The 21,995-nt window shown below is 39.8% G+C and overlaps 2 protein-coding genes across 4 annotated transcripts; both read right to left on the bottom strand.

Annotated features, from left to right (window-relative positions):
• Positions 1-18: 18 nt before the first annotated feature.
• ASCL3 (achaete-scute family bHLH transcription factor 3) lies at positions 19-5,587 on the bottom strand. 2 transcript variants are annotated; one of them, XM_034770072.1, is made up of 3 exons: positions 3,660-5,587; positions 3,346-3,412; positions 19-920 (listed from the first exon to the last, which is right to left on the bottom strand). In XM_034770072.1, exon 3 carries the CDS (start codon positions 901-903, stop codon positions 376-378), a length of 528 nt encoding a protein of 175 aa, XP_034625963.1. In that variant the 5' UTR covers positions 904-920; positions 3,346-3,412; positions 3,660-5,587; the 3' UTR covers positions 19-375. The 2 variants fall into 2 exon arrangements, with proteins under 2 accessions (XP_034625963.1, XP_034625964.1); XM_034770073.1 differs by lacking the exons at positions 3,346-3,412; positions 3,660-5,587 and adding an exon at positions 1,732-3,337.
• Positions 5,588-5,669: 82 nt separating this feature from the next.
• TMEM9B (TMEM9 domain family member B) lies at positions 5,670-21,522 on the bottom strand. Of its 2 annotated transcripts, none has more exons than XM_034770070.1 (5): positions 21,323-21,522; positions 17,499-17,590; positions 13,645-13,753; positions 12,351-12,485; positions 5,670-6,804 (listed from the first exon to the last, which is right to left on the bottom strand). In XM_034770070.1, the coding sequence occupies exons 1-5, from the start codon at positions 21,404-21,406 to the stop codon at positions 6,649-6,651; spliced, it is 576 nt and encodes a 191-aa protein (XP_034625961.1). In that variant the 5' UTR covers positions 21,407-21,522; the 3' UTR covers positions 5,670-6,648. The 2 variants fall into 2 exon arrangements, with proteins under 2 accessions (XP_034625961.1, XP_034625962.1); XM_034770071.1 differs by lacking the exon at positions 21,323-21,522 and adding an exon at positions 20,073-20,857.
• Positions 21,523-21,995: the final 473 nt, after the last annotated feature.

Genomic DNA, 21,995 nt, shown 5'->3' with positions numbered 1-21,995 from the left:
CCCCATCCGTGAGAAGGTTACACTTTATTTAAAATGTGCAGACTGAGATGGCGTATACATTTGCTCCTTTCTGAAAAATGATATATAGTCATACTTTCGGTTTCCAACTAACAAAGTTAAAGGATTTTTTTCTAATTTCCATGAATTAACTAAAAGAGTTTACATTTAATTTTCCTGTAGATTAGTATTTCTCATCTCAGTGTAATCCCCTGTAGGTTAATTTAAACTCTTTCCCCAGTAGACTGGTAGAGATGTGTGCCTTGTACAGTTCATAAAATGTGGCAGTTTCACAGAAATATTTGTGTCACCAATAATGTGATTGTTGTTAGCCTCAGCTGTGATTATTTTTCTTCCCTGGAGCAGTTCAGATAGTCCTCAAAACTGGATCTCTCTGGCAATTGCCTTGGAAGTATGGCCCAGTTCCAGGTTATTCTTCTCTGTCACTGCAGAATCACTGTACAGAACAGATTGTAGATGGTGAATGTATTTTATTGCAGCTCGAAGTGTTTCTACTTTGCTGAGCCGTTTCTCTAAGTATTCCTCAGGCAGGTGACGTCGGAGTTTGGCGTATCCTTCGTTGACACACTTAACCCTCTGCCTTTCCCTTTCATTCCTCTTTCTGATGAAAGCTGGTCCATAAGAATAGTCACCTCTGCCATAATTAGCCTGGGCCGCTTGGTAAGGAAAGTTGCAAGGATCAGTATAGAAGTTCTGTGTGATCAACTCCTCAGATGTAAAAGGAAGTAGTGGCAAATCCTCAGAGCAAGTGAACTGGGTAGGTGTCTCAGGGTACACATGAAACGTGACAAAAGGGTCCCCACCGAAAGGCCTAGTCAGTTGTACATGTTGTGAGTCGTAGATGGACAACTTGTCCATGAAGTTACAGTAGCTTTTACTATCCATTGAGTTTTGTGTTTAACCTGGAAATGTATATTTGCATATTAATTGAATGATTCATACACTACAACTACTTAAATGGGTTAGGTTCTATTACTGGCATAGATAGTAAACTATTTGGGGCAGGAATTGTCTTTTTGTTCTGTATTTGTACAGCGCCTAACACAATGGGGTCCTAGTCCATGACTAGGTGCTACAATAATACAAATTATAATTAATAATTTTCCAGAAGGAGGGATTTTAATGCATTTATGATATTATCGAATGGTTTGGGAGGTTGCCACATGGTGTGTAATGATGTCCTATTTGAATAGCATCCTTCACATACACACAAAAGTGCATAATCACCAGCATATGCTATAGAAATTTACTAAGCACTGGCTAAAGATAAAGTAATCCCTTCAGCCTCCTAAAGGAAACCACAATTAAGCTAATTTACTTGGCATTTGTAACACCAGATCCTCTTCATTTCCAAACATATGTCCAGCTCAGTCTGAAATTGACAAAAAATACTTATAGCTGGCATTATATAAAATAAAACTGGCTGAATTCTTGTTCCTTCCTCCTGTGCCTCTAGTGACCTCAATCTCCTTCAATTCCCTCTTCAACCCTCACCACTTTCAGTTAGCATTCTGCCACTCAGAGAGAGACAGGCACTGCCATACACCCATCACGCATTGGCAAAGTAAACAGCCTCTCCATCCCATTATTCCCCCAAAAAACATTACCACTCAAGTGCCTGTAACTTTCACTGAATCAAACAAAACATTCATCAAGAGTTTTAAAATCTCCCCTTATTTTGTCTTTTCACCTACGTTTGATGGTTTCACTCACTGTATTATGTTGCAATTAGATTGAAAACTCCTTTGTGCAGGGACCTCAATCTTATTTTTGCGTCTGTAAAGTGACACACTGGTTCCACATGTCTCCTCTGAAGGGGATTCCTTATGGATTCCTGTACCCAGGACTGTTTTGCAGAGTCGGCATCATCTCCCCCCCCCCCCAGTTGATACGGGATTATTTGAGGATCATCTTAATAGCCAGTATTAAACAATGCTAAAGAAAGTTATTCAGATTACATTCCAGTTGTAAAAATGTTTGTTTGTTAGTTTTATTAGGGACAGGGGTTTCTACCATAAGTGAATGAACTTCCCTTTGGAGTATTGCTTAGAGCCGCACTCCCTTCAATTCACGATGGCCCATTAGAGGACCACATACTCTCTCTACATCTGCCTGACAGCAGATATGACAGAATTAATTGTTCAGGATTTGTATTTAACTATTCAAATCACACTTGGAAGTTTGAGAGAGACAGTAAAATCGTCTCTCTAATACGAAGTTATATTGTACTTCTACGGATTGTCAAGGCACTATAAGAGTAGTTTAACCTCAGCCCTCCAGTAGTTTTTCTAACAAAGCTACCATTTAAAAAAAATTAGCTGCAAATTCATACCACCACTATTTGTTTTCAGTGACTGTATGCAATCCTTGCCTGTATAGCGACCAGCCTGATTTCCTTTTGCTACCTTCCACCCCCACGTCATCAAGGTTTCACCATCTAAAGTAGTCAGGTTCCATCATGCCCTCTAAGGGAAAAGAGGCAGGAGAACTAAAAAGCATTACTGGAAATGCCCTACTTCCATTACTCATTAAAAAAAATTGCCAAGCACTAGGTGTTCAGTGTTTACACAGAGGGATGTCTGCTACCTGACAGAGGGAATGCCACCATTGAGTCAACTCCTTCACAATGAATTGGGGCTATTTTAGCAGATTTTCTAATACTTTCATACCCTCCATACTCAAAAGGGAGGGAATTGTGTGACCAAAGTTTGGGCCTATCTTCAGATCCCAAGTGCACATTATTCCCATGTGTAAAGTCATGTTCAATCAAAATATTTGTGTATCCAGTCACAACTACTGTTTTAATTCAGTTTTGATTTTACTAAAACTTTCACTGACTTGAGAATCCATATTCACCAAAAGCTCTCTAAAAGAGAAAATCAAATATGTTCTAGAACAGATGCTTTCATAGGCTAGCTTGTAGCAGAAACATGCACTGAACACACAAATTCATGTTCAGTGACAGAAGACAAATTAACTTGCTATACATGAGGGAAAATCTGAGGTGAACATATAGCTATTATAGATAAATTCAAACCAGCAAATGGTGATTGTTCCTTTTGTTAATATTAGAAGAAAATGAATTATTTTCTTTGATTATATTCTACTGACATGTGAATGTTAAATATTACCCTAAAATAAAATCTACATGTGCACTGTATAGCAAAAAAATAAAAAAAAAAATCAGAAATTCATAGCATTGGCTGGATGGCACTACCACTTTTGCTGCACAACAGGATTACACAAAACACTATCTGCCATCCTAACGTCCAAGACAAATACAAAATCAAAGAGCATGAAAATTGTTTCATTGCTAGAGAGACTCACCTGTTTTGAGATGGAGAAAATTCTCAAGTAATCCAAGGAAACAGAATTTTCAGGCTGCTCAAAATGTCTGTAAAATATCAGAATTTTGCATTGAAAATTAAAAGTTTTAAAGTTAATATTTTCGATTCTTACCTGCCAGTGTAACTTATTTTATCAAACAATGGGTAATTCTAAATACACATTACAAATAGACTATTTGAAGAACTCATTAAATAGCTGACTGAAGTTATTTACATCAGTTTTGATTGATATTTATTCAAGCCATAATGCTATATATTTTCAAATACATATTGCTTTCTCTGACAATCTCTTACCTGAACTATGTAGTTCCAATGCTGTTTTGTTGAGTCAAAGACTGGTGTAATTTATAGTCAATTGACAATATGCAAAGTAGCTTACACTTAGATCTGCTCTTTTCTGGTTTAGCTTTTTCCACCCACACTGTAGCTATAATGGCAACAAATATTAGAATTATGGGCTAGAACATTTCAATGTATTAGATACAATTGAGCTATCTTAGAAAGTAATCAGCAACATATTTTAGTTATAGCCCTTGGATCCATATGCTATAGCAATTTGCTATAATGAATGCACTTTTCATTTAATTGAATTTTACACCCAAATATTTAACAGAGTAAAAACTAGTTAGCACTTCAGTTAGATTTTCATTGTTAAATACAGAAATCTCAATATATTTGAACAAGAGGCTATATGATGTTGGTATCTGCAACTAGATTGATTTTATGGTAGTGTCACAAGATAGATCTTGCTTTGAGTAATCTTTAAATTGCCACTTTGGTGTGCTAATCCCAAAATCTCAACATTGGGCCAGATTCTCAACCCTTCTCCACTCCTTTCCATTACTTGAGGAATAGAAACTGCCTGGATATCCTCTCAGGAGGATTCCCAGTAGCCATACAGATGGTGTGTATCCCACTGGCTATCCCTAATTTGTGAACAGTTCCTAGAGTAGGGTCAGGGTGGAGCTGAGGCGAGAACCAGGGAATCCTAGGGTCAGGGTGGAGCTGAGGCGAGAACCAGGGAACCCTAACACAGAATTGCAGCATCCTTACCAGCAAGTGCAACTCTAAGTGGGCAACTATTACCTATTAATTGTGCTAAATGAGTTTATATAACTTATACCAAGTATTATAGACAAGTTCTAACTAGAATTCAGTATGTGTAAATTAACTCATTTTGAAAGCCTCAATTCTAGTCTAGTATGAGGAAGGTAGCCTTTTTTTAAATTTGGGACTCATTTACTAATCAGACCTGCTATAGATCATAATACTGCAGAGTCTTATCTTGAACACTTGAAATACACAGTAAAATTAGTGACAGCTAATCCACTACTAAGAGACAAGCGCATACACACTCTTCTTTCCTGGTAAGGCCCATTCAAGCCTTAAGAGAATCGATTCTGCTTGAAGCGGTCTTTGCATCTGAACAAAGATTAGTCTTTGGGATTCAAAATATCCTCACGCCTTCGCAGTAGGGACCTCTGTTTATCTCCCTAAAAATTCACTTCACCTGCTGATGTCTTGTGAGGGAAGGCAGACAGGCAGGCAGGCAAGCAATCAAGGAGCAATGCTTCCGCCGCTGCTGCTATCTGAAGTGGTAGGCAATAGGAACCCTTGCAACAAGGAACTGCAACTGTTTCTTCTCAATGGATGTCAAGTGCATCATTGTCACCAGTTTGGGTACTGTGTGTGTCGGGGTTGGGGGGGAAGAGGAACAGTAGTTCCTGAACTTTGATTACTTGTACTGTCAGCCCACTGGTGTTAACCTTTCATTGGTTAGTGGCTACATGTTACTGGGATTTGGGGGCGGGGGAGAGGGGGGTTAATACTCATGATTCTGCTAGTATGGAAGTGCCTTTATGTGGCCCTGCTAGTGTCTCAAATGCTAATATGGATGGACTAGCTCTAGCTGCAACAGCCAATTTAAGTTTCTGTGCCCACTTAGTCCTCCACCTTGCTGTTTAAAATGCCAAGAAGAGTGCCAGGCAGTAATAACTGGTGATTTTATGTGAACTCTCACTAGAAATTGGACTGATGCTAGCTCATTTTACACAGCACAGAACCCTCAGATGGGTGATAACTTGCAGCCACTACTGCCTGGACCTGGATTTGAATCAGAGGTTAGAAGCACTCTGTATATTAGCAGTTTTCTGAGCCATTCTTTCCGTCACCCAAGCATTGAACATTTACAAACAATGCACATCATTTATAATCTTAGGCACATTTGGCAAAATTATTTTAAATATGAAATTTACATGCAGTGTGATGAGGGAGAGAAATGATGAAATACAGATACTGCAAATAGGTTTTTCAAAAATCATGATCATCTTTAATTGTTCCATTCCAAAGAGGATATATGAAAGTTAGTTATCCAGTGGCTGTATACCTCAGAGGGATGAGTACAGCATCACAGTTAAAAAATACACCTAACTCCCAAGATAACAGAAGATGCTGGAGAGTATACGCCTTATACCATCAACCCAGACAAATACAGAGTTTATTTTTTAAATATATACTTTATCATACACTAACTCCTGAGACTTTATCCATGAAGAGACAGGGAAGAGATCTGTAGGTAGCACATACAATATACTAAGTGATCAAAGCAAAACAGTAAAGCGCTGCCTTAATATGCACTGCATTAGTTTATCTACATCACAGTACCTTAAGTGTGCAGCTTATCATCAACAGTCATTGTCCATTTAAGTTTTGCCTTAAGCTTGCAACGGTCAGCTGCTATTCAAACATCTTCAAAGTAACAGTGCAAGAAACATAATGATGAACACAACTGGCCAATGTCAATGTCAGAAACTACACTGCAAGATTTAGATTTCCAGTACACAGCATTAAACAGTGAGGAGAAAAACTGAGTATATTTACAAAAGTTCAATGAGTAAAGTGATTAGTGTGTTGTAACTGATCTTTTGTTACAGAGTATGCTCTCTGGTGCTTTTTAAACCGTATAAGTTACATTTAAAAACATCTTAGTCATAATAAATAAGGTACCACAGTTACATCCAAAGATACCTTAGAGTAAGTTGTTTATTTTTAGTTCTATTAGTAAATGCCATTTAAAAAAATGTAAAGAATTATCAGCTTTTGGCTAATTAACTTTGTTGTTTATTTTTGATAGTTTCCACTCCAGAACATTCTTACAAAGTTAACACTTTTTTTTGCTGCCAGTAACAAATCATTCAAAAGTGGTAGAATCAGGAAGACATAAGTCAGCTCTTTCCTTTAGTCCCTTTTACTTTCTTCTGGTCATCATTGAATTAGTCATCAATTAACTGAGCACAACATGACGGTCAAAGACAGATTTGCGCTGCTCTTGGACCTGTAGCTTCCAACGTTGCTGGGCATACTCCACTTTGTTCAACACATTGGCACGACTCCGGGAACGAGCCAGCACATCGTGAGCATTTGCAAAAGGTTGGTGATCCTGCAATTGCAGAAAGTAGTATTTATATTTCAGCAATTTCACTGCGTAACTACTGTTAATTACACTATTCTTCTGGATAAAATAAGTTATGCAAGCTTGCCAGGCAGCTTTGTGTGCAAAACAAGCTTTAACTGGATATAGACTGTATATTTCAACGTTTTATAGAAAATAATTTCTGTGGATTTCCTATATAAAACAATTTAGTGTTATGTTCTGAAGCACCTTTCATACGGTCGGTGTCTCAAAGTAATAAGTAATGGTCATATGGAATCTGATCCTACATCAGTGACGTCAATGGGAATTTAGCCACTGAATTCAATGGGAGCAGGCCCAGGCTGACTTTGTAGGCAAAAGCACCACTACTACATACTCAAAAGTAACATGCACACAGCTTTACATACATTAGCACCTGTTTGAACATGAAGCCCGAAATTGTTGACCAAGGCACTTGGACATTCCCATTTGTTTTCATGCTGGTACTTCAATTTAAAATTGAACTGAGGAGCCCGCGTCTTTGCTTAGCCAGCACACTACCAGATTTTAACCTGTTACTGTAAAGTAATTTTGAATAGTCGCACAAAGATGCCCTATAATACCAAAACACTGATGTTTACTGTCACTAAACCAAACCCACTGCTTCATGTAAATACAGCTGTCTAAGTGACAAAGAGCTGAACAACTGAGTGTTTGTTTAGCATTTACACTGTCCCTTTTCTAACAGTATCTGCAAAGCTGGATTTATTTACTGGAAAAAAATCCCAAGTCATAAACAAAGACATTTGGAACAGAACCTTTTATTTGGCTCCCAAAATGGTTTGGACAAAGAAAATTCTGTTTTAAAAACTACATTGGAAAAGGTCATGTATATGATGCGTTTCAGATGGAAAAACATCATTATAAACTATGCACTGTGCTAACACAGCAAAGGAGACTCAATTTTGAAGCTTGTGTATTTCTATACCTTGCCTTGTTTTATTGCAAAAAAGAAGTTTTCAGAAGTGGTTATTTTATTTGTGACATGATGTTGAGTACAGCAACTCAGTGATCAGCAATACACCTCACCCTTAAATGGATTATTATTTATATTGAGGTAGCACCTCATAGACCAAGATGCCATTGTGCTAGTGTCATAACTATAAAGGGAAGGGTAACAGCTGTCCTGTGTACAGTACTATAAAACCCCTCCTGGCCAGAGACTCCAAAATCCTTTTCCCTGTAAAGGGTTAAGAAGCTCAGGTAACCTGGCTAGCATCTGACCTAAAGGACGAATAAGGGGACAAGATACTTTCAAATCTTGGGGGGGGAAGGCTTTTGTTTGTGTTCTTTGTTTGGGAGTGTGTTCGTTCTCGGGACTGAGAGGGACCAGACATCAATCCAGGTTCTCCACATCTTTNGGGGGGGGGGGGGGGGGGGGGGGGGGGGGGGGAGGCTTTTGTTTGTGTTCTTTGTTTGGGAGTGTGTTCGTTCTCGGGACTGAGAGGGACCAGACATCAATCCAGGTTCTCCACATCTTTCTAAACAAGTCTCTCCTATTTCAAACTTGTAAGTAAATAGCCAGGCAAGGCGTGTTAGTTTTCCTTCGTTTTTCTCAACTTGTAAATGTACCTTTTACTAGAGTGTTTATCTTTGTTTGCTGTACTTTGAACCTGAGACTAGAGGGGAGTCCTCTGAGCTCTTTAAGTTTGATTACCCTGTAAGGTTAATTTCCATACTGATTTTACAGAGATGATTTTTACCTTTTTCTTTAATTAAAAGCCTTCTTTTTAAGAACCTGATTGATTTTTCCTTGTTTTAAGATCCAAGGGGTTTGGATCTGTTTTCACCAGGGATTTGGTGAAGGTTTTTCAAGGTTTCCCAGGAATGGAATCCATTGAAATGGTGGCAGCCGAACCAGAGCTAAGCTGGTAGTTAAGCTTAGAAGTTTTCATGCAGGCCCCTACATTTGTACCCTAAAGTTCAAAGTGGGGATCCAGCCTTGACAGCTAGGCACTGTACAAAACACAGAACAAAAAGACATTCCCTTCCCCAAAGAGTTTAAGTATTAGACAAGAGACAATAGGCGGATACAGATGGGCCAATGGGGGTGCACAAGGAAAATTAGAAAATACTGGTTAGATATGATAGAGGGTCTCAGCACAGCAGCTGGCTAACTTAACTTTTTTGTAAACATAGCAAAGGAGAGTTTTATGGAGGAATTCAAAGGACGACAGTGGAAATGGCTTTGTAGATGCTCCCCAGGAGCACCTCCCATCCATGAGGGGCAGCACGGGAGAAAGCACAAAGGTGCTTGTTTGAAAGTTTAGCAAGATGGAGATGAAGACTGGCTGACTGAAGGCAGGAGCTGACACTCGATAGAGATGAGATGATAGGTATAGGCTGCAAAGGGCCTTGAAAGGTAAGCCAAGTAGTTTATGTTTGATGTGACAGAGAGGGGGAGTCAGTGGAGGGATGAAAAGAGAGGGGCAACGTGGTCAAAGCCAGGAACGAGGAAAATTATCTTTGCAGCTTTCTGAATGGACGTAAGCAGGACCATTTGTCAAGGCCAAAGAAGATGACATTGCAGAAGTCAAGACGGGAGATGAAAGCTTGGACAAGGGTTTTAGCTATGTGGATGGAGAACTAAACCAGATTTTAGAGATGTTAATCAGGAAGAAGCAGCAAGATTCTGACATAAATCTAGATTGGGACCTAGCTGAAGATGACACCCAGGTTACAGGTCTTCGTGAGAGAGGTGTTGTCTACAGTAATTATGGTGCAGAAAACGTCTTATTGCCTGTGGCCAATTTTGCATTTTTAAAACTCCTGAAATATGATTCTGCTTCAGAGTGCTAGTTGCAAAGGCACTCAGTGGTGCCTTAACTCTTACCGCTGACTTTAATGGGAGCAGAGGTAGATTTATGCTGAGCACTTCTGAAAATCCCTCCCTTAAAGAAAATATTCTTTTCTACCTCAGACTTGCCATGACATCTGCATAGATGGACTCCTTGGTCCCTCCAAAACTCTGCTGACTTAAATGGAGTCTGACCACATAAAAGGCCATGCAGAATCAGGGCCTTAGATTCTAGCTCTGCATTACATTATAACAGTCAAACTGCAGTAACCTAGGTAGTCAGGCATATTTCAAACCCCACATACACAGTTGTGAAAGTTTCATACTTTCATAAATCACGACATAAATTACCAGACAGTTTTATACTACAATTAGGTACGCCACAAGGCTCATACAAAGGATTTTTTCATATTAAATGTTGCTTCAAAAAGAAAGGGAAAATAAAGGGACAGATGATGTATAAATGTGTTGGTCTGAAGCATGTTTTTACTGCCTTGAGTTAAAATTTACACTGCTACATCACATAAATAATGACCATCCCAAACTCCCAGCAAGACATTCTTGTGCACAGAATGTCAAACTAGATGATCACAATGGTCCCTTCTGGTCTTGGAATCTGTAAGAGGGCTGGTGCTGATCCTCTTATGATTTAGAGAAAATAATTTAAAGATTTTAATATGACTTGTAAAGTATTTGATTGTTTTCATGATTAAGTATCAGGTGAATGTAATTGTTTAATGTTGGATATTGAAGTTATATTTCCAGAAGGGAAATATTTATAATTGTTTACATCTTTTAAGAATAAGATTACTTTTCATCAAGGTGGCTGATGGCCACTGGTAGTCGGCTAAGATGACAGAATTCTAAGTGATCTACTTCTCGGTTTACACAGGATGACAATAATTCTTTTAATTCATATTAAAAAGTGTTCAAGTCACCATACTAAATATGATGGAAGCAACTTTTTAACACATTAAGGCAATAAAAATACAGAGCATGAATGGAAACCAAGTCTGATCCATTAGGGTTTGACTACTATCCAAGTTTGGATTTAAAGCTATTAAAGTGACAGCCACACAATACTACTGGGCTTTTAAATAGATTTTGTAAATAAAGATATCATCATTTTGTTTCACTGTAAACAAAATTGCTATGAGTTCCAAAATTGTGCGACACCTTTTAGTGTTGCTGCATTGTTAACTTACTATTTACTTTGAAGCAATAATGACAATATTCTTAAGGCATAACAAGCACTTTTAATCTCTTTATTCTGTTCCCTAGTTTATATAAAAAAAGCACCACCACCACCACCACCACCCCCCTACTAAACTGGACATTAAGTGGTCACAGCTGCTGGCAAACTTAGATAAAGCAAACTGAAATCCACCTGTTTATGTTTTTCCTCCTCTTTTAAGGTCTACTAAAGTTACACTATGCTCAAAATGAGCTTTAACTCTCCTGCTAATGTTGCTTGGTTATACAATATGGTAAATACACCAGTGTATTTTCTAGACTTGATAAATTGTTTTGTATATTTAGCAGTTACTTGTAAGCATGGATTAGGAACCCAACATACTTAATACTTAGACTGCAAACATAAGTTCTTGATTTTTCAAATTGCTTCAGCAAACTTCCCCTGAGAGAGTTTGGCTCATACTTTTGTGAAGTGCTTCACTATCAATGTAATAAGTCAGTCAAGGTAACAGGTGACTATAATGGCTTCACAGCAACATCACCCTAGATTAGCATATCTACATTACTTTGTTCAAACATCTCTACATAGCAAACAACAGACCATCAGCTTTGTAAAGCTGATTAGTTGTAATGCATTGTCATCTCTCTATTTTAATAGATATTCTGTAAGTCTCTCTACAACATAAAAAATGACCCAGGCCAGCAATGGCTGTCTGTAACATAGTCCTCCCTAACCCCACTCAACTGGTACCAACTGTTTATTTGCTAATGTAGCAAGGACAAAATCCCCCATTATTTTCAGCACCATGTTTCAGGTCTTAAATACCCTTCCCATTATGGTGCTGAAGACAATTTTGTCTTGTCTACATTAACAACAAACAAACTGGGCCAAACATGGGCCATCATACTGCTTACCAATGGTCCATTTCCATAGTCCAAGTAGACCTCTTGAAACAGTTTGTACGGGATCTTAGGGAACCTATTCTTATCACGTGCAGGAAACTAAATTATAAGAATAAGACTTAACTGAAATAAAATGTCCCCTCATGACAATATTTCACTGCTGGAACTTTTTTTTTTTTTTTTTTAAATAGTGTCAACGAACGTACGTTGAAGTAGCAAAGGAGGACTACACCCCTTCATATATCTATTATTTAGATTTTCCCCTTACCATTGCGCTAATCCACCTAAAATATAGCAACCCTTATCAGGTGGAATGCAGCATTTAACCCTGTAAGGAAAATTTTACTTCCTATTCTTTCCCTCCCTTGACTGCTCTGAGAAAGGGGGACTACTCCATAATCTAGGTTTGGGGGAGAAAAGGGTAATCCCTAGCTCCTGAACTCGCTATCCACCTGTTTATGGGGTGGACATATTGGAAGTGAAGAAATGGTCTTGGAGAGACCACACAACTTTCTGCAACAGTGAAGATTACCACCAGTCCCTCGAAAAAGAGGACTGTTTTGCCATTGAAAAACCTTCATAAGGAAGCGTTCAATTGCATTAATTCAAGTGAACTTACCCCAATGTCTTCATCACTTTGAATTAGCTGTGAATGTCCAAAGAGACGTCTCTTCAGTATAGGTTCTACCAATGTAAGGTACACCATGTACAGCAGCAGGAGGCCCAAGATGGATAAATAGATTATGATTGTAACCTGCATGCAGTAAAACATAAGCACAATTTTCACTATTGCTGAGAACTTACTCCACATAATACTCTGCAGTCAGCCAAAGCAAAGGAACAACAAGACACACAAAATGCCTGTAAATTAGTCAGTAGATCTGCTTTATGCCTATTAACCTTGACAATGTCTCTAAATTAAACAAACAACCTCAAGAAATTAAGCCACAGACACACAGATCCAAATAATATTAATGTGTTTGGAGTAAATGACAAAGAAAAAGGAAGTTCACAGATTAAGAGGAAATTTTGTCTTAGTCTTTCTTGAGATCTCAAGCTCCTTCTCTGCAAAAGATTGGGGAGAAAAATCCCATCTCAAAATAAGACTAACATTCCGTTTCGGTTGTGGGCTGGTGATTCAGGGGTTCCCTTTGCAGTCAAGCTTGTTTGTCTCCATTCAGTTATCTTAGGTTTGGACAAGAAACCCACAGTGATTATTAACTGGATAATGTCAATGGGAGTGCGGGCTCTGTTTCAATGCATAACAACATTCAAAATCTATGCTTCAAAATTCACTTTAAAACTTTCTCCATAAGCTGATCTCCCAAGATGGCCAAAAACAGGTACAGGAGAGGTAGAGCAACAAAGGGACGAAGAAGGCAGATAAGAGACCTGGGTGGAGGATGTCCCAAAGGTTGGTTGCCTGCCCAAATTTGAGCTCATTTTTATTAAATTCACCCATTAAAGTTAACATGGCTGATTTGTTTTTTGTGGGCACAGCATCACTTTGAGCTGAGAATAGTTAGCCAACTGTGTCTGTCAAGCTAGCAAAATATGCATCTTCGTAACAAGGGACCGTGGGGAGGTGGGGGAAAGGGTGAGAAAGATATTAAACCTGTAAACTGATAAAAATACCCAGAATTCTTAGAAAAACAAGAATCCCCCTTAGCAAATGTCAGGGATGGAAAATTTTGAGACTAAGGTATTTAATAGAGTCCCTTTAAGCCTGATGATTCAGCCTTAACTATTAGTGCTACTGCTATTCTGAGTTTAAGTGAGATTATGTAATTTAATTATTATAATGCCTCTAGAGCACTAAGAATGCTTTGTTTTTAAGGATACACTTATAAAAGGTAGTGCATTTATTAGCTGGCTGAAATGTTTAATATACAGCAGTGGAATGGCATGTTTACTTTAATTGTGACAGAGCTTCTCTCTTCGTATTTGCATTCACAACGTAAGCAGTATGCCTCCACATCAGGTCCAGGGACGGGCATAGGCTCAACCACATGAAGACAATCACTGGAAAAAGAAAAATAGCTTAGTCAGTTTGGTTGATTTTACTCCACTACTTAGGCAGTTCCCTCTGCTCTGAATGCATGCCAATTCCACAGCAAGGGGCAAGAGAAACTGATCTTTGATTAAGAGTTAGAAATTACTACCTAGAAAAGTTCAAGCTTTAACTTTTTCAGATTTTAACTTTTCAAAATTGAATTTACTTACATGAGACAAATTACATAGCGACTTAGCTGCTCAAGCTTAGTTAGCCAGCTAGCAAGTTCTTATTAAAACTAATATAGATGGTCTATTCAGGGGTGCCCAATCTACTGCCCACTAGAGCATTTCATAAGGCCCAGAGCCTGCTTCAACACAATATACTAATGTTCGATTCATTAGCGTTTTGTTGTCATGTTTACATTATTTTAGTTTACACAAGTGTGTAAATAGACACGACTGTACATAGAAAAAACCTAATACATATGAACTTAAAATATAATTCAATACAGGTGACTTTCAATCTTATTAAAATATTGAAAATCTATTTGACCCACACAAGGTTGTGCTTAGATTTATGTGGCCCTCCTGTGTAACAAGGTGGGACACTGGTCTATTCAAACATTGAGAAATAGACATTAAGATGCCACCGTTAGTGCAACAGACCTCACTTCCCCCATAGCTTAGCATTTCCATTAGTTTTCTCCACATCTCAAAAACAAGAATGGAGCACAGGACATTTGCTTCACTGATTTTTGGCCTTAAACAATACACAAGTTCAAGAGCAGGATATTCAACACTCAATAGAATCAAGGAAGGAAATTATAAGGGTTGAATTTACTTTTTCTTCTTTTTAAATGACAAAAGCAATCTCAGAACTTAAAGGACAGACAAGGTGTACTTTGACAGACATCATGGCAAGGTAGGAGTGACTACAGCTACTGTCCATTTCTCCCTTCCTCATGTTCATCAAATAGTTTTTTTATTTCCTTACCCATCTATATCATCTATTCAGATTTAAGCCCATTTTGAGCAGAGACCATATCTTCTTACTGATCTGTAAAGCACCCAACACATTTTTGGCACTATTTAGAACAAATAGATGTTGTCTGAAGAAAAACGGAGTTTAGTCTCTCTTTGATATGTGAACAGAACTCCCACTTTTGCCAATGTGAGTTACACACATGTATCAGAGAAAGAATAAAGTTACCTTTTTATTTAAACTGACATAAAGGTGAAGCGTCAACCCCATGCATTATTTGGTTAAAAACTGAACAAAACATAAGGCAAGATCTTTGCGGTGACCAAACTTTTGGCATATAATCCAGTCATTATAAATTACAGCATTGGACACCAACTGTCCCAAGACAACTGCTCTGCCAATGCATTGTGTAATTCCAGGCCTTTCATTTAGTCACTGTTTGCTTGCTCACAGTTCTCATCCCAGACTCTCTTTTGGTGCATAACACTTATTTGGTGCTGGAACCAACTTCTGCCTTTGTGCCCATAACTCACAGCAACATGACAAGTCAATAGCAGGTTATCAAACCTTAAAATATCTGCTTACAAGGGCAGCTCAGTTAAGATTTAGCACAGTGCTGGGCCAGATTAAAATGCTAGAGATCTATGTGACCAATCCCCGGGCAGCAGGGGGAACATGCAGCTCCTGGCTGGGCTGAAGTCATGGAGGTTGCCGGAAGTCACGGATTCTGTGACTCCCACGGCCTCCGTGAAAAAATCGTAGTTTTACTCTTTAGGCCAGAACAGTGTTAAGTGTCTCACCTCCATCTCCCCACTAAATGCCAACCCATGGCTATCCCACTTTGGTCAGTCTCTTGGGCACTAAAACCCATTCAAACATACTTCCTTCAAAAGGGTTAACATTTTACTGATATCCGAGAGCACAGTGTATTCAATTATTAGATTAAAACATCCCTTATGCCGGCCTAGCGCATTAGTCATCAGGGCTGAACGGTCTACAGTAGTTGTGGGCCTGACCCCACAAAGAAGTGAGCACTTTTGGTGAGGTCAAGATATCCTCAACTCATACTGACATCAGCACTTTGCAGGACCATGTCCAAAGTCTGAACCTGGAAAAATAGTGTGAATAAAAGCCCTGATAAGACTCCCTAATGGTAAGTTCATTATCATCACATTACAGACACCACACTGGATATAAAATCTAATTTAACGTCTGGATAATCCAATTGTAAGCGGCCACTATATGGTGAATAACTTATACGGGCACATTAAAAATTGATCTGGTTCTTTAGTACGATGTAACTAACTGAGCTAAATATCAAGTGAATGCAGTATATCACTGTCCTATTCAGCAATAAAACTAACTCATGCAGATGGAGAAGAGGCCGGCTGTACAGCACTAAGTTCCCAGCTTTATTACACATGAATGCACTCTCCAACCATCATACTCCTCTGAAAAAGTAAATCAGGAATTTGAAATAGCATCAAGACATTTCAAAAGAAGCCCACAAATCCATAAACTGTTCTCAAATGGGGTCAAACATGATTACAAGATGACATTTAAAAGCTGGAGAGTAGGTTATCCAAGACCCATTATATACCAGTTTTTCTCCACATACAATTAATTGTTCAAGTCTTCAAAACTGATTTTTCCTTCAGTTAATGACAATACTAAGGAACCTTAGATTCAACTCTGCTCCAGTTGAATTCAGGGAAAATGTCTACCTAATGAAATAGGAGCAGCAGGCCTTCTGCTAGATCCTAGATTATGCAAGCCACTGAGAAAGTAATTTTTAGTTACAGAGAAGTGAAATAATGGGCAGTACAAAAATCAGCAGCAGTGCTTGTAGCAAACGGTTTCGTAAGTGTGCTGCAACTGAGATAATCTCAATCTGTCTCATCACTGCACCATGACATTATTTCTACCGTGACAAATTTAATAATTTGGAATGAAATAATGGCCTTGACTAGACAAAGCTCTTTATACTCAAATAATGTTCATGACATTAATTTAAGCTTTGAATCTACAAAATGTAGGTTCTACCAAACCTTTTTCGCTCGTCCGATGAGAGTGAGTGATTTAATAAATTAAACTCCAATCCTGCAGACACATACATGAATAACTCTACTCCTATGATAGGTTCCATTGATTTCAATGGAGTTTCTCAGACGTGAAAGCATTTGCAGGATTGAGCTATTAATTTGTGGTTTCCCATCATGCTCAGAGGTCTCTAGGTCTCTTAAAAATAGATAAAAGGTAAGGTCAATATGTCACTAATGAATACTTTGCACTTCTACAGGATAGTCCATCCACGGATTACAAAGCACTTTACAGAAATGAATTAGGCCTCAAAAAACTTTTGGTTTTTACTTTTCCTCCACTGCTCACATGAGAAGGTTCAGGCATGTAGAGCCCAGGTGACTCAACAAGCTCAGAATAGAACAGAAATCAGATCTCCCAACTCCCAGTCCTATGACTATACTTTTTCTCCACATTTTAAAAACAATTCGAAGAAGCCAAATTAAATTATGTCCCTTCCCCCCCCCCCCCCCCCCAAAAAAAAAAAAAAAAAAAAAAAAAAAAAAAAACAGGGAAGGAAGAACGAGTTCAATGCGAACACTCTGAAGAGGGAGAGCATCAACCACTAATATATGGGATAAAATTTCTCCCCATGCCACAACAAAAGAAATAACTATCCCCTATATAATCATTAATGAAGGATGACCCACTGAAGTGCAATATAACCCTAATGAGAATACACCTTCTAATTTCTGAACTCCATAAACTCACCAGTCTTTCTGTGAAACATTTTTGTTGTAAATATTGCCAGGATGATCTTTGTAAGGAGGACATATGCATTTACATCGGACATCCTCAGAATTCTGTAAAGAAAACACATGCTTAGAACAAATTGTTATCAACCATCAAAAAGTCTTCTACAAAAACATATAGTTGATGCAATGCATATTATATACTACACTACACACACATGTCCATTGAAACCTGTTGTAATCACCAATTTTTCTTAAATGTAAGAACTATTAGCTGTTTTGGGGACAGAAGCCAATTTCTACAAAATGGACCGATACCAAAAGCAATTGTATTACACCTCTACCCCAATATAACACGAATTTGGATATAACGCGGCAAAGCAGTGCTCCGGGGGGGGCGGGGCTGTGCACTCCGGTGGATCAAAGCAAGTTCGATATAATGCGGTTTCACCTATAATGCGGTAAGATTTGTTGGCTCCCGAGGACAGCATTATTTACCATTACTTTGGACTGCAAGAGTAGCTTGCCTTCCCTATTTTGCTTTGGAAGAACAGACTATCTGAATTTCTAAAATATACTTTATTTTCTACAATAGGATTTCAAGGATTACTTAAATAGGTGTACCTGAATTAATCAATTTGTGATGGTAGCTGTACAATGAAGATACAGATGTGTAGCTAGAGAACAGTTTAAGAAGAATGAAGGAGGAAATATTCATCTTGAATGAAGAATGGTAGAGAGACCCCCTTGTGGACAAATCTTTCTTCATTGACTATTATTCTTACTTGAAAGAGAAAGGCTTGTAAGGGAAACTGTTAGAAGGCTCACCAGAACGCACAGTGTCCTTGTTTTAGGTGGATGAAGGAGACAATAGCAGAGAGGTCAAAGTGGAAGGTGGAAAAGGGGAATCCCAGAAGACACCCTGGTCCCCAAATAAAGAAAGAGGAAACTGGAAAATGAGGACAGGACGCTTGGAGAAAATAGTAATAAAACCCAAGGAAGCACAAGAGTAAAATTACAGAAAGAAGATAAAATGAACAGCTTACTATGGCATGGAGAAGTTGTAACTGAGGTTTTCATATTTTAGGTTATTATTGGACTGGAAGCAAAAAGCCTCCAATAACTTACTTCCCATTTGAAATATACATAGGAAGGAAAAATCCCTTCCCTTTCCTCAAGTCCATACATATAACAGATTTCTGAATGGGTCAAAGATGGTCAGGATGGATTTATAAATGATGGCATGCTTAAACACAAATCAGATGAATTTATTTGGGAAAGGGACAGGAAGCCAGCAAAAGCAAAAACGGGCAGCCTGCTTGAAAGCTGACTTGAATTTCAACGAAGTATTGCAGAAGAGACTACTGGCTAAAAAAGAATTGACAAACATGTACACTGAATAAAATCCTGGTTTGGTCAATGAGCTCAGAGTAATGGTACATGAATATAGCTTGATTGATTAGGAAGGCATAAAGGATGTTAGAACCAATCTTGTTCACACTGCACACCAGCCACCTGCAGAAGACAACAAGTAATGTCACGTATTTACATCTTGTTACATGACAGTTGGAGGGCTAACTAATACTAAAAAGGAGATACAAGATATCTAGATAAAATGGGAGTGCTTAGCTGGCAATTAGCTCATGAAGAGTATTCACAGCTAGATAAAAAGGGCAAATAAATTGATGTTGTAAATGTTCACCTACTACAAGATACTAGTCAACAGTGGAGCACCTAAAGAAACATAAATCAGATAAAAGAAAATCAAGACAATCTAGATCAATGAAACAGCATAAGTTGTTGGAGCCCTAAAGAGGACTAGAGAGCTTACACTTGGAATATTGCATAAAACTGGTTCACCAAGATACAAACAAATATTGAAATAAGATGTACATGTGACAGTCCCTATATATACCTTTATACAACTGGGCCTCAATAAATATTCTGACTATACACACAATACAGAAGCCTTCTCTCAAGAAAGGGGCTCTTTGATGGGTATGGGAGCATAAGCTTTCGTGGGTAAGAACCTCACTTCTTCAGATGCAAGTAACCAATAGTTCTGTTAGTCTTAAAGGTGCCACAGGACCCTCTGTTGCTTTTTACAGATTCAGACTAACATGGCTACCCCTCTGATATTTGATGGGTATGTGTCAACCACTTGTCCTCTTGTTTTTGACAGATTCACTTTGACAGTGCCTTAATACAGAACGTCAGAGTCAAGTAATTTACTAAATACAATGTTTACTTGCAAGATTAACACAAGCTTAAATTTTACAACTGGTAGACTAATATCTACATTTTGTTCTTGTTTATTATTCATGTCTAACTCTGATTTTTGTTGTCAGTAAACCAGACTATAAAGAGCTTCATTTAAAAAGCTAAAACCATCCACCATTTTCCCAACCTTGTACACACACAGCAAATGAAGAAGTAGCTTGTCTACCAGCTGAAAGCCCACAAGATTAGTTTCTTGGTTGAATAAGCTAAAGTCGCCTCCTAAATCCAATATGGTGTGCACAACAAATTCCTCATATCCTAGTTCAGGCTTAGCCAAGACCCTTCAACCAGGAAAACAAATATAAACACTTACTCTGGTAATGAGACCCAGGTATCTGTTTGTCTAAGCATGTACATGTTCAGTTACAGACCAGAGAACATGGATTACTGGAATCCCTCTCTTACATCAATTAGCAGGTGGTGGTCCTCTACCAGAGAAAGCTTCTCTTCACACTGACTCAGCCTTCTGTCCCTTGAGCAAGTTATGTTGGTTTAATAAAAATTAAGATTCAAATTTACCCTTGTTTATGAGTACATTACCTACATAACCATACAAAAACACAGTTCAGATGATGCGGGACCTGAGGGATACTGATAGATTAGGTAAACTAAGGCAAACTTCTGAGGGATAGTCAAGGAGATGGGTGCCAAAAACTTCAATGAGAAATTGAGTAGTTCAATAATAAGAGGGCACAAATAAAGAGCTGGACCTTAAGGGCGATTGAGGAAAATCCACACAAAATGCAATCATCAAAAATCTTGAGGGGGGTAGTGGGAAAAGGGGATTCATTTGGTTTCTTATATCAAAACTTATTAACGATGGAGTGAATCATGCCTATTCATGGCTGCCTTAAAACATTCAATCCAACAAACCCCAACTGTCCATAAACTCACCCCCATGCAGATATTTTTACATACTTGAAGTAAGATGTCACCTTTCAAAATAACATCCTAACTAAAGATTTTGGTCCCAGTCCTCCCTCCCCAATTACTTCGTATGACAAGCCAAGGCCTTGATTTTCAAAAAACAGGAGCCTAAAGTTAGTCTGCTAAGTAAGTGGGCCGATCTTCAACAACGCTGAGGGCCCATTAACTCCTAAAAATCAAACCAGGTATTTCGGCCCCCGCTTTCGAAAGCCCGAGCCCAGTTCTGCAGGGCAGGGCAGGGCAGGGCTGGGCTCACCTCTTCGCCCTAAGCCCCGCGCCCGTCTGCAGCCCTGTAAGGCAGTAAGAGCCTAAACTAGACAATAACCCCGAGCCTTTATTCCCCGGGCTCCCGTTGGCACCAGGCTGAGAGTGTCACCCCCGTCACCACCTCGCACCGCCCGCGTCTCCCCCGCGGCCCCCAGACTCCCCGGGGCCGGGATCTGCTGGGGCGGGGGAGTCCATTGAGGAGGGTCAGCAGGGCAGGGTAAGGGGGCAGGGCTCTGGCGGGGCGGGCGGGGCCGCTTTGATGCCAGCAATGGGAGCGAGGCTGGCCCCGGCTCCGCGGGGGAATCCGCCGACAACCACGGACCGTCTGCGGGGATCCCGGCCGGGCCGGGGAGCCCCCGCTCCGCTCACCTTGACCCCCGTCACCAGCCCCACGAGCGCGGCCAGGGCCAGTACCGAGCCGAGCAGCGAGCAGAGCCGCGCACGCGCCGCCATGTCAGGCTCCGGGCCCGGCTCCTTACGGCCGCTAGAGCAGCCCCCGAGGCCCAGCTCGGAGCTTCGCTACCATCACTTCCTACTTCCGCTACGGCCTGGCGTCTCGTGACACCGAGTCCGCGGGCTAATGCGCCTCCGGGGAGCTGCGGCGCAATCCGCGGGTTCCGGGGGGGGGGCTCGGTGCCCTCACCAAAACGGTCCGGGGGGAACAGGGGGGGGGGGGGGGGGTTGGCGAGCCGCCCTGCGGCCTTCCCGGGTCACCCGCCACAGGGGAGGGACCCGGCAGGGCAGCGACAGATCCTGCCTGTCAGAGGCCCCCTGCATCCCAATCAGCCAGAGCCCCCCAGACCGCTGAAGGGCCTAGGCCATCCTCCACCAGAGCCCCCCAGTGAGAGCACAGCTTCCACTAGATATTTCCTTCTTCACTTCCTGTCCTAAACACTTGTATAGTATTGGCACAGACTGTTAAATAGGTGCCACATTCTCCCCTAGAGTTGATGCCAATGACATGGTGACAAAAGTGATCCTTGGTATACAGAGTTTTTTTGTTTTAAAGCAATGTATCAAACCCTTCATTTTAAAACAGTAC

This window comes from Trachemys scripta, chromosome 4 (assembly GCF_013100865.1).
Source record: "Trachemys scripta elegans isolate TJP31775 chromosome 4, CAS_Tse_1.0, whole genome shotgun sequence".
Lineage (NCBI taxonomy): Eukaryota > Metazoa > Chordata > Testudines > Emydidae > Trachemys > Trachemys scripta.
The sequence above is the reverse complement of the archived record's forward strand: the minus strand, read 5'-3'. Positions and strand labels throughout refer to the sequence as shown.

Excerpts from the sequence above, each read along its gene's own strand:
- TMEM9B (XM_034770070.1), bottom strand. The coding sequence starts at position 21,406 with ATGGCGGCGCGTGCGCGGCTCTGCTCGCTGCTCGGCTCGGTACTGGCC. Across the intron at positions 13,754-17,498 it reads AATGTTTCACAGAAAGACTG|TGATTGTCTTCATGTGGTTG; the intron begins GTGAGTTTATGG and ends TTCTTTTTCCAG. Across the intron at positions 12,486-13,644 it reads GAAGCTCTGTCACAATTAAA|GTTACAATCATAATCTATTT; the intron begins GTAAACATGCCA and ends TACTGCATGCAG.
- ASCL3 (XM_034770072.1), bottom strand. The coding sequence starts at position 903 with ATGGATAGTAAAAGCTACTGTAACTTCATGGACAAGTTGTCCATCTAC.